The sequence below is a fragment of the Lytechinus variegatus genome, chromosome 4 (genome assembly GCF_018143015.1).
Source record: "Lytechinus variegatus isolate NC3 chromosome 4, Lvar_3.0, whole genome shotgun sequence".
Classification (NCBI taxonomy): Eukaryota; Metazoa; Echinodermata; class Echinoidea; order Temnopleuroida; family Toxopneustidae; genus Lytechinus; species Lytechinus variegatus.
This window is the reverse complement of record NC_054743.1, coordinates 50,536,087-50,555,991: the sequence shown is the minus strand read 5'-3', so window position 1 is coordinate 50,555,991 and position 19,905 is coordinate 50,536,087. Positions and strand designations below refer to the sequence as shown.

The 19,905-nt window shown below is 37.4% G+C and overlaps 1 protein-coding gene across 1 annotated transcript; it reads right to left on the bottom strand.

Moving 5' to 3' along the window:
• Positions 1–292: 292 nt before the first annotated feature.
• On the bottom strand, positions 293–7,865 carry LOC121413052. Its single transcript, XM_041605813.1, has 5 exons — positions 7,775–7,865; positions 5,358–5,492; positions 4,645–4,779; positions 3,963–4,265; positions 293–446 (listed from the first exon to the last, which is right to left on the bottom strand). Exons 1-5 carry the CDS (start codon positions 7,863–7,865, stop codon positions 295–297), a joined length of 816 nt encoding a protein of 271 aa, XP_041461747.1. The 3' UTR covers positions 293–294.
• Positions 7,866–19,905: the final 12,040 nt, after the last annotated feature.

Below are 19,905 nucleotides of genomic sequence, written 5' to 3'. Positions count from 1 at the left end.
CCGCGATACGTAACAACTTTGAACTGTTAGGGTTGAGCATTTCGCAAATCTCAAATGGTTGATAAACAGGCATGTATAGTTGGATTAACACGATTAAGTAAGGTTAATAAAGAAAATGATGCACAGAGGCGGCTGATCACAAAGGAAACGCTATTACTTTATACTTTCATAATTAAGATATTATACCGATATGATGTCTGAATAACGATGAATAATTTGAAAAATTAATCAATCGATCAGTTAACAAGGCTGTTTTTTGAACCATAGCATAGCTTTTATTTAAGAAATCATCATCTATTCAAGATCCTTCTGACAAACAGATCTGTAGGAGAACGTTTCACAGTCTCGATCTCTCCATTGACTGAAATATGAGTCCTCTCTGAAGTACACACGAAGACACGCCTTCGTTGGGCCACTATCTTCATTCGGTTCGCCCGGTGCCCAGTCTATAACAAAGTAAACAGACAGAGGTGTATACAGTGCGTATCAAAAAAGCGCATACGTTCGCAATTCCGAAGCTTCGTTATTCCAAAGGTTAGGATATTCCGAAGGTTCGTTGTTCCGAAGGTTCGTATTTCCGAAGGTTCGTAAGTCCGAAAACAACATGAGGTTCGTAATTCCGAAGGTTCGTTAGTCCGAAAACAAAGTGAGGTTCGTAATTACGAAGGTTTGTTTACCCGAAAATGAAATGAGGTTCGTAATTCCGAAGGTTCGTTAGTCCGAAAACGCAATGATTAACGAACCTTATTTCGTTTTCGGACTAACGAACCTTCGAAACAACGAACTTTATTTCGTTTTTGGACTTACGTACCTTCGGAACATCGAACCTTATTTCCTTTTCGGATTATCGAACCTTACGAATAACGCTACAAACGTTTGGATTAACGAACCCTTTTACGATTTTGGATTAACGAACATCGAGGTATAGCCAATTTACATGTTTCGGAATTACGAACCTTCGGAATTACGAAATGTAACCAAAAAAGTATAAACTTAGAAATAATCTTGTAAAATCGCAATTTTTTTTGTAATATCCTGCAGCTTTTTCCACATTTAAACATTGGTACATACCTCTTTCAGCAAATGACGATATTACTGTTGAAAAATCATCCGCTTGAGTGAGCACCACTTACTTTTGAAAAGTTCGTAAAAATGATTTGCGCAGAAGTAGTAGTTATAGGTAATCATGAGGAACGCAAGGACTTTAGCTGGAAATATTGATTTTAAGATATCTTATACCATGTTTACCTTCTTAAGTTGTTTCCCCGAGGTTTTTTTCTTGCCCGAAACACCTCATAGAGCGCCATTGTGCCCTCCCTCCCCACACACCGAGGCCATCGTGATCATTGGCGGCGGAAGCCAGAAAATTTAGGGGGTGTCCAATTGAAATTTTGGGATGGACACAGGTAAAATATTTGACAAGCGCCCCCCAAAAAGCTTTTGAACCTAATATTTTATGACTTGCTAACCAAAATTTTTTTGACAAGCACAAAAAAAGGTCATCAACCTAAATTTTAGGGGGGGGGGGGGGGAAACACACGTTTCAGGGAGGGGGGGGGGTCCACGTGAATTTATGGGGGGGGGGGGGGACGCAGGAAAAAAAGTTGACAACCCCCCAAAAAAAGTTATCAAAACAAATTTTAGGGGGGACCGTCCCCCAAACTAAAATTTAGGGGGGGGGGGGGGGACACGTCCCCTGCTTCCGCCGCCTATTATCGTGATACCTGCTTTACACAGAGCCATGGTTCACATGAAATGGCTTTGGCTTGATCTTTCGTTTTGTTAATCATTTTCAAGCTTAAGAATAGTGTGGAGAAACAAGTATTAAATGAAATATGAAATGTGGTCCTACTTTAAATGATACAAACTTAGTGAAAGAATGCTGAGGTGTCTGAAATAAACTTTGCCTTCAGTTATATCCTCAGATCCAGCTGGCAAACAAGTAAATGTTGTGCTTACCTCGTGTTAAAATGTTCAATTTCGGTGGAAAAGTTGTTACAAAATATTGAAATGTATCTGTTTTATTTCAATATGCTAAAAATACAAAAGAAATGCATGGAAAATGTACCACAAGGTAAGTTTGTTGGCGCCTCTTTTCCCTTGACACAGCGTGAAAAATAAGCAGATCAGCGAGCTTTACAAAAATGGGCAGTGCTCAGTCAAGTGAACTGTAATTATCAAACATGTTACTTTCATTTTATAATTGAGACCCTAACCTAAGAATGTATGTGGAAAAAAATTGTTCTCATATTCTACATTTTTCAATTCCCAGGGCGTTTCCAAAGTGTGAACTTTTGATCGATACGCGCCGTACATATAAATCCTTCCCTTCTTTTGCGAGTTGCAAAGTTTGGTCTGAACAGACACTAATGGTCCCTAGTTTAATCATGTTAATAGTTGTAAGAGAACGATCACCACAATAATCTATGAATTCCCATTTCAGTTCTTAGTTTTACGTGAGATAAAATGCCTTCATTTTAGTTAAACGAAAAGGTTGAACTTGCACTTTTTTTTTAGATTTACGACGGCAGCATACATGTATATTAATAAAATGAATGGAAATAGAATTTACCGACGAGATAAATGGACGTAATTAGACACATAGTTCAAAACATAGACTGGCTTGACTTGTTATTCAAACATCAAGACCTGTATTTCCTTGGTAATTTCTTTCCTAACACAAAAACAAAAACGATTCCAGTCTAACCCGGGGGGGGGGGCACTTCCATTCACGAGTGGATACCATGCGCGACCATGGGGTCTCGAAAAGCACCCTAAACACGTAATTTCCATTTTCTGAAAATGCACCCCTTAACAAGTATTGGCGTGTGAAACCCTACCCTTAACAAGTATGGGAAACAAAACGATACTCTTGGCAAATATTCCCTGAAATGAACCCCTAAACAAGTACATGAATGTTTTATTGTTACGGGTCCTTCGGTCGTCGCGGCTTTACCTTATTTGGTTTAGTACCACTTCTACACCTCGCGCAAATCGGACTCTAAACACGAAGTTTTGGGGCAAAAAGGACATCCTTTATAAAACATTTTAATTTTGTTTTATCATCCCCGCATATTCGACCCTAAACACGTAATTTTCCTAGCGAAATAGATACCCTTTTTTCATTATTCTTGTGTTTTTGACACCCTTATCACGTTACGTACGTGACGTGCCCTATCGTGAAAAAGACATCCTTTTTACGTGTTTTTTGGTCGCGCATGGTATCCACTCGCCAATGTAAGTGGCCCCCCCCCCGGGGTCTAACCGCTCGGCCTTGGATCTGTTTCGCTGATATGTTATCACTTTGGCATTATTCTACAATGACATGTCATGAATCCGAATCCGACTGATGATTGGGTCATCGAAAATAAATTGATCAATGGATAAAGTTTCGCTCGATATGGAATCCGTTTCGCTGGTGTGACTACGACATTAGTATGTTACATTGCAATAACACCAGCGAAACGGACCCCAAATCAGACCGACAAATGCCCTTCGAAATAACGCAAAAGCATTAACTGATCAATGAAGTTCGTGTGACTGTTACTGTTAAGGCATCGATTACAATCCGTGTAACCAACACGCCTCGAGGCTTTTAGACTGCTTTATTTTAACTATTTCTGATAATAACGAATTTTAGACCGACTAAACCTTGTCATACCCCTTTATATCTTGATAGTCTATCACAAGTGAGAATAATTTTACGCTGTCCTCCCTTCAGTTTTCCTTGTCTGCATGATTCTGCCTTCTAATGATCTTGGCCAATAATTTGAGAATTCATACAAGGTGCTACGTCAAGATTTTTAATGCCAAGAGTAACGCTACATTGGCTACAGTCACACAAATGAAACCAATATGGCACTGGAAATAACGTAACAGCTTTTCAAAAGGCTTTGGTAGGTTTTGGTGGTGTGAACATCATGTTTAAGATTCATACGATCGGGGTGACAAAGAAGACTTACTCCAGTAGCCTGTGTCGATGGAATCCCTCGTTTCGAACCACTTCGCGCCAGTTTTAGGACATAACCAATACGTTAAATTCGTTTGCTGGAAGCATCCAATCCAGATATCCCACATGTTATTGCCGTATGCACGACTGATGAAATCATTTTCCTCTCTTGATTCGATCACCAACATGGTTGCGCTGTAATTATTCTCACAATTATCGGAATGCCATTTCCAATTTTCATCCACTGAAACGTACATGTAGCACTTGTGGCCAAAGATGTCCCAGCCTTGCTGACACTGAGTGTTGTTGTAAGAATCTTAAAGAAGAAGCGAATTACAATAATATAATGATTGATTTAACGTTGGTGTGTGTTGCCTACCATACTGCCCATATTTGACAGAATTCCTGGAATACTGACCCTGGAGCTTCAGGTAAAGGTTGCCAACATGATACTTGTTTTAGCATGCAAGTTTATGATGTTCATTGGTGCATAACCCCTCCCAAATCCCCCAAAAGAGATCCTAGGAACCATCATCCCTCTTAAACATTCAAATCTTTAACTTCGAAGGCACAAACGTGCCTTGTTGAATCTTATCTTTATGATACTGTTTTTGGCGAAACCGACCCCAAATCCATAAAACCGTCGTGACAGACCATTGGTCAGTTTCGCTGTTGTGGCTTGAAATGTGACTTACATTCTGTAAATGGTAAGGAAGTTGTCGGAGCTACTGTGGTATCTTCCACTCCTAATACCTCAGTGGTAGGCTTATCAGTTGTCACAGATTCCGTTGGCATAGCAGAACTTCCAGGAATATGTGTCGTGAGTGCGGCTGGAAACAGATCATTAGTTTGAAAATAACAAATTTAAGTAAACAGAATTCTATGCACACTTTTATTTGCTTTAGATAACTTTTCTAATTTGTTAAGCCTCCTAATAATATTCAAATGTTAGGGCCCAACATAATTTCTAGTATTTCGATCCACATCGTGGAAGGAAGCAGCGTACCAAGGATTTTCCAAAAGGTGGGAAAATTCTTTAGAGGATATTTTGTCCGCATACCAATTTTTTTTTTTATTTAAACTTTATCGCAATGTAGGCCTACCTTATTGACCAAATCCCTGGAATACTGACTCTGTAGCTTCTAGTAAAGGTTGTCAATATGATACTCGCTTAGGATGCAAGATTATGATGTTCAATGTTGAATAACCCATCCCACCCCCCCCAAAAAAAAGTCTTGGAACCATCATCCCTCTTAAACATTCAAATCTTTAACTTCGAAGGCACAAACGTGCCTTGTTGAATCTTATCTTTATGATACTGTTTTTGGCGAAACCGACCCCAAATCCATAAAACCGTCGTGACAGACCATTGGTCAGTTTCGCTGTTGTGGCTTGAAATGTGACTTACATTCTGTAAATGGTAAGGAGGTTGTCGGAGCTACTGTGCTATCTTCCACTCCTAATATCTCAGTGGTAGGCCTATCAGTTGTCACAGATTCCGTTGGCATAGCAGAACTTCCAGGAATATGTGTCGTGAGTGCGGCTGGAAACAGATCATTAGTTTGAAAATAACAAATTTAAGTAAACAGAATTCTATGCACACTTTTATTTGCTTTAGATAACTTTTCTAATTTGTTAAGCCTCCTAATATTATTCAAATGTCAGGGCCCAACATTATTTCTAGTATTTCGATCCACATCGTGGAAGGGAGCAGGGTACCCAGGATTTTCCAAAAGGGCGGCAAATTCTTTGGAGGATATTTTGTCCGCGTACCAGAAAAAAAATTGACAAGTAAAAAAAAAGTTAAAAAGAGGGGACACACGTCGGTTTTCTTTGCATTTTTACTTCTCAAAAGGAGTGGTGGGGTGGGGGGACATCCCCTCCATCAGTTGTGACTCGTCAGGGAACGTAAATTGTATGCAAACTATTATTTGCTTTAGATAACTTTTCTAATTTGTTAAGCCTCGGGCACAACAGGATTCCGATTCCACATTGAGGAGAGTATAAATGTTTTCCCCGCTTTAGCAAGGATCGCTGCTTTTGCAAGGAACCTCCTTTACCAGAGGGCTATTCAAGTCTTACAAATAAGCCCTGATAGTCAGAGGCCACCACTATTCTGTCATATTATTATTACTATTACATTGTGAGGACTCTCATTTTAAGCATTTCACGCATGAGCTAAACATCACCAGTCAATCATTACAAGTCAACCCTCAAAACAATGAATTTTACCAACGTATACTGTACATTCTGGCATTGTCGCATATTGACCAAGACTGCGAATTCCATGAGAGTATGTTTAAAAAAATACCATAATAATGCTTGGTTTGAATGCCATGTATTTACATACGATTATGAAGTGGTGAGAAATTGATAACCTCCAACCTTGAGTTGGCGAATAATTTTGGAGGGGGTAATTTCTATAATTGAAACTTATTTTATATCGATAATATACAGCTCCTCCCTAACTTATAAAATTTTAATTCACAACATTATGATATAAATGTCAAAGGAACGACAGATATCAAATTTATGTTTTTCAAAACCAGATAAGTTTTTTTTACAGCCATTTGTTGATATACCGACCTGTTACAGTGTTACCAGTAACTTCAGTGACTTCATGGTTAATGCAATCGAAGCTATCCTCAGTCTCAACACATGAACTAGGATGAGGGCATGGATTTGGCATACAATCTGCAAAAGAATTTTAGTTCTGTTTTGCATCTCCATGTAAATTGTGAACTAAGTTATCTATCTTATACGTAGGCTTAAATATGCCGGGGACTAACGTTGTCAGCAGGGCAGGTATATTGGTGGTAAAAGAGGAACATCTTCACACTCACGCGCAACCTATTTCCCCTCGCGCATATTTACACGACACAATCTTGTTATTTGACTATTATAATAGTCAAAGTGAGGAAGAGTGTTGCCGTATCATGCACCCCCAAAATATAACTTTATTAATCCACTACCAAGACTTATTTCCGGCAAATATAAGCATGCTTTCCTGAAACCAGGGATGATTCATATCACTCTGCATACATCTTTTTTTCTAAATAATGCGTTAAACTAGATGAAACGGTTAAAAATATTTCATTTCATTTATTGGTTTCTGCAACACTTTTTCACAAACACATTAACAAAGAAAATAAAATAATGATGTACGTATAACTGTCAAGCAAAACATTGATCAAAATTGCATTTTCTATTAAAATATATCGATTTTTAGAAGGTTGCAGGGGCTGTCATTATAAGCTAAGCTTGACTGCGTGGCAACCCCATTGGCATTATTATCTGGACGGGGGACGTTCCCGGTTGATGGATATTTTTTTTTTAATAGAAGTAGCTCATTACAGAACTTACACACACGTGCAACAAAAAAGTGTAACCAGGCTAAACACACAAAAGCACGCACACACACATTATTATCCCTTATACCCTAAACACAACTCTCATCCTCATCAGCACCTATAACCTCCGTCTATCCCCTCTATAACGCACACACCCCCACACAAACTTACACGCACATACATACACACCCACACCCCACACACGCCCTTCTCATACTCCTACACCACAGCGAAGTTTATTATTCTATTGCAATGCAATTTGGCTGAAAAATCATTATTTTTAATTATTTTCGTTGATGGTTTAAATGTCTCCGTTAGTAAGTACCTGGAAAGCGGCATACAAATATTCTCAGATTGCTTGCTCGCCCTGGACAGGAAGTGATAGACGTCCATCTCTGGATCAATTTCAGAATAGTTTGGACTGATTGGCCGTCGGATGTCTGTATAACGGGACAGAGATTCATGTTGACATCACCTTCATCTACGCGTTGAAGTTTCCCTTCTCTGTAAAGGTTGATTGGTTTCGAACAGGTCTGAAGTTTCGAGCTGAGTGACGGTGGTATCATCGTAACTATGTTTTAATGGGATAAGAAAAGAAACAAGGATATTTTTGTTCCTCTATGGCGTAAAGCTATGCTCCGGCAACGGTGGGCACGTTGGTTTTCCAGGATTCAAACGCCCACTGAAAAAAATGGGTGAAGGGAAGATGAAGATATTATCATACATTTACAGGCACTTGCGTAAATCCGGTCCGAGGAGTGGAGGAGGGGGGGATTGGATGAAAGCAATATACTGCCCTGACATTTACAATTTGGGGGCCACCCCACACATATATAAGGCTATTTATACGGGGAACGTTCGTGTACATAATCCTTTAATCTTTCAGTTTGTAAAGGCCTCTCATGATTGTTTTTCCAATGGCTATAATTGGAATGAATTTGTTGTGCTATAAACTACTTGACTACAGTTATTATCCAAATGCGAGCGAGCAAATTTTCACTAGTTGAAAGACATGATGACCAAAATCGTCTTTCATGAGGTGTGATTAGTGAGTGGATAATGCGGCGAGTAAGCATAGCGAGCGAGCAATTTATCAATAGGTGGAAGAAAGACACATCACGGGCTACATGTATAAGGGTATATAACTGCGTGGGTAATACCATTCTGTACTTGAAGGACGATCAAGATGTCTTTTTTCGATGGCTATATTGTAATGTATTTGTTGTGACGCAAACTTCCGGATTACAATTATATCCAAATGCGAGTGAGCGTAGTGAACGAGCAAATTTCCACAGACTTTCGAAGACAGAATGATAACCAAATCGTATTTCAGAGAGTTTAATAACATGAATAATGGGAGAACTTGAGGCGGTGAGCTTATAGCGAGCCTTTAAAAAGTTATTTTAATCGTTTAAAATGATGATGATAAGGGTAATATCAATAACGTAAACCTTAGAACAATGTGAACCAGAAATATATAAAAAAGAGCAAATAGGGATTAAATACTCAAGTTTTGTTCAATGAAAATTCATTTGCTCACTGGTTAAAGTGACATGAGAATGAAAACAAAAATAGAATCACGATTGTCTGAAATAAGGGTGCCGTATGAAATGATTATAGGCCATCACAGGCCACAATATAAACTTAAAAATAGTGTTAATATCACAACGAAATTGTATATGAAAAGAAAAAAATTCGAATGAGAGGATGAAACATTCGATATTTTGAGCAAAACTAGTGTTTCATTAACGGCATTCTTTTGATAAATGTTATCAGTGACTCATCTAATCGTAGGGATTTATTATGGCAGGAATCGATTAAGCACGGGAGCGGAGCGATCGCGCGAGAAATTTTGCAATTTAAAATTCAAAATTAGGCCAATGTTAGCACTTTTATAGCATTTAAAGATGAATCCACACATTAACAGAAGTATTAACCATTTGATGATTAAACAAATATTTTTTTCTTGATTGAAAAGTGTGGAGGGTTATATGCCACCCCCTTCTCCGAAAAGTATGGGGATGTAATGTACAATTTACGCCCGTGTAATTCCAGGAGTAAATTCTCAATATTTTGATGCAAATTGATATATTTCTCACTATCGCTAACATTTCAATAATTCAATTTCATGAAACTCGTTTACGCACAAACAGTTCGTGACTTTTGTTTGTTGTTAACATGACAACGAACCTTATTTATTTATATTTATTTTGTTTTATTTATTTTATACTGCAGGGTAGGCCTGTTCAGTTCTTAAAACTGCTTTACAAAGGCGCCCTGCAGTTTAAAATACATGTCAAGATAACTATAAAATATATCATAAAAAAACAATCAACGTCAAAAATACAAACTATTTAACATCAGAAACAATTAACATAAAAAAAATTTAGAGTGGGAAGTGACAATCTAAACATACAAGTACATAGCATTGTATAAATCAATGGAATATTATTTCGCTCTTCATCAATTCGTATGAAAGGTTTAGCATAATTTTTATAAAAACTAACAAGGAGGTACTCGTACAGGCTTGTAAATTTGAAGGAAGTGCATTAAATAATTTGGGTCCGAAATATGCGAAAGATTTTCTTTTTATATTCAGTTCTAGCTTTAGGAAGCTGAAGGGGGCATCGCAAAGAAAACCGTGTCCTGTATTTCACAGGCCGTTTACATACTAAAGGTTTTAAATAATTTGGAACTAAAGTGTTCATTATTTTATATACAAAAACAAAATACTGATATTTTATACGCTGATCTACTGATTGCCACTTCAGTGACTGCAACAAAGAAATTTGTGATGTATTATAATCTTATTTCAAAAGCATCCTGGCATATTTATTTTGAAGTTTTTGTATCTTATCTAAATGTATTTTTGCTCTGCTTCCCCAAGATGTACTACAGTAATCAATGTAAGGTAAAAATCATAGAAAAGTACAGCTTCTTCATGATATCAAAGGACAGTAAATGCTTAATCCGCCTTATACAACCTATTGCTCGAGATATTTTACAAACGATATTAGTAATATGTTCACACCAAGTCAAGCCCGGATCGAGCATGACACGTATTTAATCTTTTTTACATTTTCTAATTGTATATTCCTGAATTTCACTGGCAAATGAGCACCCCTCAACTTTTTCTTTTGACCAAATACCATGGCTTTTGTTTTTGCGGGTGTAAATGCATATTATTTAAGTCTAACCATTTACATATTGAATCAAAATCATATTGCAAATACTTTTGTACCTCCTTAATTGATTCACCGTGATTAAAAAAATGGCGGTATCATCAGCATAAAGAGACATTTTAGAATGTACATGCAATTTCAAATTACACATGTCATTAATAAAAATACAAAATATCAATGGACCCAATATAGATCCTTGTGGAACACCTGATTTTATCTTTAAAAATTCACTGCGACAATTGTTAATCATTACAAATTGCCTTGTCTGTTAAATACGATTCCATCCAGTTGTATTCATTGCCAGTAATACCATAATAGTACTTAAGTTTTGCAAGTATAAAATTGTGAGGAATAACATCAAAAGCTTTGCGTAGGTCCAAGAAAATACCACCAGTAACATGTTTTCGGTCCATTTTATCATACAAAAAGTCTGTAATCTCAGTTAGACAAGTGGCAGTGGATTAAAGACGGTCTGAAGCCAGACTGACAATTTGCAAGTATATCATTTACATTTAAGTACTTATACAATTGATCATGTACTGCTCTCTCTAGCATTTTGGACAGGACTGGGAGCACAGAAATTGGTCTATAATTGTCAATATCAAAAGATCCTCCCTTATGTACAGGAGTAATTCTTGCTGTCTTAAAAATCTTCTGGAATAACACTAGTTTGTAAAGTTGCATTAAATAAATTGGTTAAAGGTCCAGCTATACTCTCTGCTGCCAGCTTAAGAAACTTAGGGTAAATGCCATCTACTCCGACCGCTTTCGAACAATCAGTATGTAATAGCTCTTTCAAAACATACTCCTTTTTTGATTGCACAAAATTTAAATTCACAATCTGGAATAAAAAGAGTTTGTAAATTGTTTAATAAATCTTTCGAGAAATTATTCGAAGGGGATTGCAACCTTGAGCCGACTTCATTAAAGGCTTTGTCTAGAACGTGAGCTATTTCATTGTAAGGTATTTGATCATCATCAATTGTTAACTTAACATCATGACTCGTGGTTTTATTTGCATAGGTTGGTGTTAATTATTTCGTGCATGTGTGTCAGTGTGTGAGGGTGAGTGAGTGTGTGTGAGTGAGTGTGTGTGTGAGTGGGTGTGTATGTGTGTGAAGGTTTGTGGGCGGGCAGTGATAGTTTATACTATAACGGTGATATGTTGATTTTGGTGCAGGCATGCGCGTCAGTGTATCGTTGTGCATGGGAAAGATCCAGAGAGAGAGAGAGAGAAAGAGAGAGAAATAGAAAGAAGGGAGGGGAGAGAGAGGAGGGTAATTAGTACTTTTTATAAGATGCTCATAAAACATGATGAATTTTCATATCTTATATTTAGTAGTATTACAAACTAATTAACAGGAAGGATACTCCATATCATTTGTTTTTGTCAAGGCGACAACACAACACCATTATATCCATTACATTTATAAATACACAGAGAAAAAATAATAAAACAATAAGTACCCATAAAAAACAACCTTCTAGGCCAATTAGGCGGCTATAAACCCTTGCCCGCCATAAGACTTGAAGGCGCCATCATTAAATAATTCCAGTTAGCGCAACGAGGCTTCCAGCAGGCTCTGAGCCAACTTATTTACACCCCATAGGCGTTAAGTACAAATATATCAAAACGCACACCCACGCATACACACACCCACAACAATATCTATGAAATTCCTCAACATTTCAGATTTATATTGCAACTCGTCATCAATTCCTGTCCTATATGAGTCATCATTTTTGCTATTAAGCTTACCCGAAACACGTGTAGCTTCCCTCATCATGCTCATGTTAATTCAATAGACAGATGTGGGATTTAGACAAGGTATTTGTATCGTTGATATCAATAGTTTCGACCCACGAAGAAATGTCTCATTTTGAAAAGATTGAAATACATTTACTGGATTTTTCCCAATGTAACATTTTGAAATTCCAAGAGGTTTGTGAAAACTAAAACTCAAGTGATTTATTTTCAGAAACAAGTACTTGCACAACAAAGCCAAAGGCAGAATGCAAATGAGGGAACCCATTAAGGTCACAAACTCCCTTTTTTGTATTTCATTACTAGTATATGATATTTGAAGAGCTTGGATTGCTTCCCTTTTAAAAAGAAAATGAAACGCCATGGTTCATTACACCATATACAAATAGAATGGTCATTAGTGTAACATATTGTTAGGGGTGGGCAAAAACATTTTTTTTCGAAACGGGTGGATTTTCTGGCGATTTTGGCTGATGAACACAAATCCGACAACAATTTTGACCTGCGATGTAGTTTTATAATGGTTATTATATTGGCATTTTTGCCCTTTTTTCACACCAAACGGCATAAAAAGGGATGTGCAATATGTCTTTTTATATACATGTATTCATGGGTGCTGAGTTATAATATTATTATATCTAAGAGATTAGAGGATCAAGCATTATTATGGTGATGTACCAAATAAAAACAAGATATTTAAGGAAAGATTATGCAGAAAATACATGATTTGAGCCTATAGCATGAATGTGAATGGTGATCATTATTTGACATGTTTACTGTTATGAATTACAGTTATGCACACGAGACCAATGATTTATCTATCTGCAAGCCGCAGCTATATTATCATCAGATATTTTATTAGTTAATGCAATATATTTTCACTTTCCCCTTCTTTTAAAAGCCAGGAAGTAGTATCAATGCCTAATGAAAAGTTATGTTAGAACAGAGCTTTCTTCCAGAACATGCATACACATGTACTTACAGAATTTTTACTTTAAACACAGACCCAAAGCATTTGCTTTTAACATATCTGGAGAAAGGTATTTTTGTTGTTTACAGATATCACTCTATATTTATATCTCTGCCGTCAGAAGGGGCATCAACCCTCCCCCTCCATGGGGAGGGGGGTGTTTTATCAACATTTTAATTCGACAAATTGTCAGGTCTGACAGTTATCCTTGAGAATGGTTGGCTGTTACCATGGTAACTATGGGATAAAGGGTACCTGTCGGATAAAACCGTCTGACAGGTCCTTAAAAAAAAATGTTTCCCTGGATGGCAGAAAATATTAATAATTCAGTACCAACGTTTGAAAGGGTTCCGAGCCAAAAGAGCTTATTAATGTTACGGCTTGATTAATCAAAATTTTCATTAATTTAGTTTTCTGACATGTATCACAGACTCTCTATATTCATTCATTCATTCGTGCTGCTTTTATAATCAAGACAATGATAGAACTCCGGGGCATGAATAAAAATGGGGGATCAGGAAACTGTAGACAAAACAAGAATAAGAATGAAGATTTTCCTTTATCCCACATCATTTTGTTGAGTTTAAGAAGATTTTTTTTATGAATAAGCAGTAAATAGGCAGATGACTAAGACTGACTACTTCAGAAAATCAGACAATGATCATGACAATGGCACAACGCTCTTACGTGTATTATAGCTTTTGATACGAGTCGTAATTTTTTTTAAAGGTACACTGCACTGTTAAAGTTACCGATGGACCTCTTTCCAGGAACCATGTGCTTGTAAGAAGTGCATTTGAAAGCCAGGAGATATGAGATCTAGAAATGCTTGACTCACTGTCCTGAAGCGGAGGATGCATTATGATTACCGGTAAATATTTTAAACCCATTTGTTTAAATTTGCCTTCCAGTAGTTTCCTTTCATTGTCATGACTGTGTTTTTTTTTATCCTTGTGCCTTCCTGCTCCATGTAATTTTCTCTTATTTCCTTTTCGTAGCGCCTTAAGCACATAATCAATGTGGATTTGGCGCTTGAAAATACTCTATAATATTATTATCATTATTATTATATAGAATCAGACTTTCTTACAACTCTACAGTTGAACATGTATTAACGAAATACATGCAGCACATAGCAGGCGCGGATCCAGGATTTCGTAGGGAGGGGGGCCCAAATTCGACCTGATTTTGGCGCCCCTGTGTACTTTTCTGAAAAATGGCGACCCCCCTCCCCCAGGCAATCATAAGTGCCTTAAATGCATGTTAGATTATCTTATTTCATAGGCACATGAATCAGGGACGGATCCAGCCTTCGCCAATAAAGGGGCCCAGAATTTTTTTTCAGCCATATTTTCCCCGATCGGCCGCTCGAAGATGTTTTTTTTTCGTTTATTTCTTTGAAGGGGGTAGTCCTATAAGTCACTTCTTAGCTTTATTCTTTAAATCAACATAAATGTATAATATCATAATCCTTATTTTATAATGCCTGCGCGAAGCGCGAGCAATTTTTTTTAAATTGTATGTATTTTTTCCTAAAATTTGAACATTCCGAAGATGTGCCTGCAATAATTACTGCGAACGCGAAGTGCGAGTAGAAATTTTTGATAAACGTTTGAACTGATCGGAAAAGTAGGCCTACCAGTCCTGTTAAAGACTACATACAGTTAGCCATGAAGACGTTATATATTTCAACAATCAAATAATGCGAGCGCGAAGCGCAAGCTGAAAAATTTTGACATTTCTACATAAAGAATGGAAAAATTTAATCAGTTTTTGTAATCATGTACAGGATAGCTATACAGTATAACTAAACAATTGATGCGAGCGCGAAGTGCGAGCGGAAAAATTCTAGATTTAGACCTAGAACGGGACACTCTATTCATGTTTCCTAAATCATGAAAAAGATGAGTAAGAGGGGATCTTCCTACATTAATAATGCGAGCGCAAAGCGCGAGCAGAAAATGTTTGTATACGTTTTGAACTGATCGAAAAGTGCCTTTTAAGGACTGCTTGCATTTAGCCATGAAGACATTACATATTTCATCAATCAAATAATGCGAGCGCGAAGCGCGAGCTGAAAATTTTTGACATTTCTACATAAAGAATGGAAAAATTTAATCAGTTTTTGTAATCATGTACAGGATAGCTATACAGTATAACTAAACAATTGATGCGAGCGCGAAGTGCGAGCGGAAAAATCCTAGATTTAGACCTAGAACGGGACACTCTATTCACGTTTCCTAAATCATGAAAAAGATGAGTAAGAGGGGATCTTCCTATATTAATAATGCGAGCGCAAAGCGCGAGAAGAAAATGTTTGTATACGTTTTGAACTGATCGAAAAGTGCCTTTTAAGGACTGCTTGCATTTAGCCATGAAGACATTACATATTTCATCAATCAAATAATACGAGCGCGAAGCGCGAGCTGAAAATTTTTGACATTTCTACATAAAGAATGGAAAACTTTAATCAGTTTTTGTAATCATGAACAAGATAGCTATATAACTAAACAATCGATGCGAGCGCGAAGTGCGAGCGGAAAATTCTAGTTTTAGACCTAGAACGGGACACTCTATTCATGTTTCCTAAATCATGAAAAAGATGAGTAAGAGGGGATCTTCCTACATTAATAATGCGAGCGCAAAGCGCGAGCAGAAAATATTTATATACGTTTTGAACTGATCGAAAAGTGCCTTTTAAGGACTGCTTGCATTTAGCCATGAAGACATTCCATATTTCACAATCAAATTATGCGAGCGCGAAGCGCGAGCGTAAAAAAAATCGAGATTTCGACCTTGAACGGGATACTCTATTCATGTTTTGTAAATCATGAAAAGGATGAGAAAAGGGATCTTCCGACATTAATAATACGAGCACAAAGGGCGAGCAGAATTTTTTGATATTGTGATCTGAAACTGGATAACTGAATGAAAATACGCTCGCGTGTTTCAGATTTAGACCTAGAATCTAGGCATTCTAAACAATCTTTTATCATGAAAATAAAAGCGAGCGCGAAGCGCGAGCTTAAAATATTTGATATTCCGATCTGATATTTCAAACATTGTGTAGGAAAATTGTAAGGTGGATATAAATCGCACTTAATAAAGAGCTGATATGCTTTATTTTGAGACATAGGACCTTGACATGTTATCATATGAATATGATGACTATATATCTTCCTATTCATCTTGCTAAGCGCGAGATAAAACAAAAGTGACAATTTAATCATTAAATTGATATCTTCGTATTAAAGCATAATGAGGGCGCGGAATCTGATGATATCATGGCCTGAACACTGAACATTCCAAGCATCTTTTTATTTATGAATAGGATGCATCATTAATTAGTTGATATATTTTTAACCATTAATGCGAGCGCAAATCGCGAGCCGAAATTTTTGATAAACTGTAATGAAAAGGGAATTTTAAGTAGTTTGTTATACAATCAATATTGAGACATACATAATCCGCCAATCAAAAATGCAAGCATAGCAGCGCTAGCTGATGCGTTTTGACAATCAGACCTGAAAAGGTATATTTTGAAAACTTTATGGAATACATGAAAATAATAGGTACCTGATAAATCAAAATTCGCGAACGCGCAGCGCAATTGGAAAATGTTAATATTCAGACCATAAAAATGACATTTTTACAGAGCACTTTTTAAAAATCAATATGTAAATCACAAAAATTAATGAAAGTTCGATTTCCAAGGAGAAATATGTTTTGTATACTGACTTCCAAACTTGATATTTAAGCTCCGTGTTGAACAAGATATGTGGATCGCTTAACAGGCAATGCGAGCGCGAAGCGCGAGCAAAAATTTTATATAGTGACATACAATATTTTGTCCAAGTCTTCCTCTCATCTAATTTTATTCATTCGTCTTCCTTCTTTTCTTTTTTTTCTTTTCTTTTCCTTCCTTTTTTGTTTCTTTCCCCCTTTTTTGCTCTACCAATAGGGGAGTCCGGGCCCCTCAGGTCCCCACCTGGATCCGCCTATGCATGAAGAAGAGGCAATTGAATAATGGTTTTATAATGATGTATTCATGAATAAATGTAAAATCACTTTAAAAAATAATCAATGCGAGCGGGAAACTCGAGCGATTTCTATTTTAACCATTTGATGCTTTCAATTTCGTTTAACTTCTCATCAGAATAGGCCCTGCTAGAATTATGTGAGCGGGAGCCAGGCGCGGAGCCAGGATTTCTTAGGGGGCCCTAATTTCAAGTCAAGTAATAATCGTGCCGAAATATTGACTCCCATTGCCGAATGGGTAATGTCTAGTTCAGTTACTTCTCACAGAAACCTCTAGGCATTCTTCGTTCTTGTGGGTACTCCAATTTTTTTTTCTTTTCTACTTTTTGCTTCAGGGGTTGCAAAATTTTACGGGGATGACGCCTCTGTATCGCCGCGTATGAAAACTGGTTGTGCAATAACTAAATTGCATATTCTGCATGAAAGAAAATTAATATTTTATTTTGGGTAAGATATTCTTGGAAAGATATACATTTACATTCTTTTTATTATATAGTTGAGGTAGACTCAGTAGTCAGCATTTACTAATTGGGAGTGCACTGCCTACTTAGATCTGTAAGTGTTTGGATATATTATATAATATTTTGTTATTCGCTTGAAATCCATTCAAAAGAGTGAGTTGTCTTGTCAATCCTTATCAACAAACATTGGCTCTTCCGCTCTTGCAACAATCATATAAAGTATCAAAAGGTTATGTATCTTATAATCTTGCTCAAATTTTATATACTCCAAATAGATTTTCAAAAGAAACAGAATGCGTGTAAACGGTGTATATAAAAGAATATAAGATACTAAAGATAAATGTACTGTAAAAATATACTTTATTGTCAGTGTCTTTATAAATATGAAAACAATGCTCTTAAGTTCGCATCATTTTGGACGATAAGTTCTTATCTCTCTCTTTCATACAATACTAGTGAAACATGAATTCCAAGGTCCCATGTATCTTGTATACATCAACTATTTCAAGATGTAACAATAAATGTAAATGATAGCAATGCAGTTTAGGCCTGAGTAAATCCAGGTAATAGTTTGAGTGGAATTCGTTTAAAAAAATAAAACGTGATTTCCCACTGTAGGTTGGAAACGAAAAGGTGTCGTATCATCGACTGTATATAGCTGTCTTTTACGCATTGCTACATGAAACAAAAATATAGGAACGATATAAACCATAGAGTTATGTCAGTTATTTGAGTATCTGACGATTCGTCAAAAAATAAAAAACGCATCCGAAACTTTCACCATTACAATGAAAGTTTCATTTATTCTATTACATATTGCACACTAAGAAATAAAGGTTCAAAATTGAACCCCGCAAGCTCCATGCAAAATCAGCACCCTATGAGTTTAAAAATTGAACCCCTGATTTGGGTACAAAAATTGAGCCCTGCGGTTGGGTTCATTTTTGCACCCTGCGGGTTCAAAACTGCACCCCTAAATTTCAAACTGAAGCCCTAGGGGTGCAATTTTGAACCCGTAGGGTGCAAAAATGAACCCCAATCGCAGGGTTCAATTTTTGAACCCATAGGGTGCTGATTTTGAATCAACCTTTCGGGGTTCAAATCTGAACATTTATTTCTTAGTGTGTGCAAGTAAACTTCAAAATTTCTGTAAATAATATATATCAATATATCCATCAGTGTTGTAGTCAAGGCTCAAACCTCCAAGGCCAAGGCTTTAATACCCAAGGCCAAGGCATGGAAACCCAAGGCCTAAAAACCTCAAGGCCAAGGCATTTCAAACTTATGGAACAATGAGCCAACAACAAGGTGGCAGTTCGAATATCAGTTCGGCGCCCCTACATGTAGGTCGATCATCAATTTGCCCCCCCCCCCGTTCGAACATAAATTCGGCCCCCAGTTCGGACATCATTTTGGCATCCCTTCGAATTCAATTTGTCTTCCCTAGTTCGAATATCATTCCCCCTCCCCCTAGCTCGAGTATCAATTTTGCGCCCCCTAGTTTGAACATCAATTCGGCGCCCCCTAGTTTGAGTATCAATTTGGCGCCCCCTACCTCGAACATCGATTCGGCCCCCCTCCCTAGTTCGAGTATCAATTTTGCGCCCCCATTTCGAACATCATTTCGGCGCCCCTACATGTAGGTCCAACATCAATTTGGCGCCCCTAGTTGAATATCTATTTGGCGCCCCTACATGTAGGTCGCTCATCAATTCGCCCCCCCCCCGTTCGAACATAAATTCGGCCCCCAGTTCGAACATCATTTTGACATCCCTTCGAATTCAATTTGTCTTCCCTAGTTCGAATATCATTCCCCCTCCCCCTAGCTCGAGTATCAATTTTGCGCCCCCCTAGTTTGAACATCAATTCGGCGCCCCCTAGTTTGAGTATCAATTTGGCGCCCCCTACCTCGAACATCGATTCGGCCCCCTCCCTAGTTCGAGTATCAATTTAGCGCCACCATTTCGAACATCATTTTGGCGCCCTCCTAGTTCGAATATCGATTCGGCGCCCCTACATGTAGGTCCAACATCAATTTGGCGCCCCTAGTTGAATATCTATTTGGCGCCCCTACATGTAGGTCGCTCATCAATTCGCCCCCCGTTCGAACATAAATTCGGCCCCCAGTTCGAACATCATTTTGGCATCCCTTCGAATTTAATTTGTCTTCCCTAGTTCAAATATCATTTC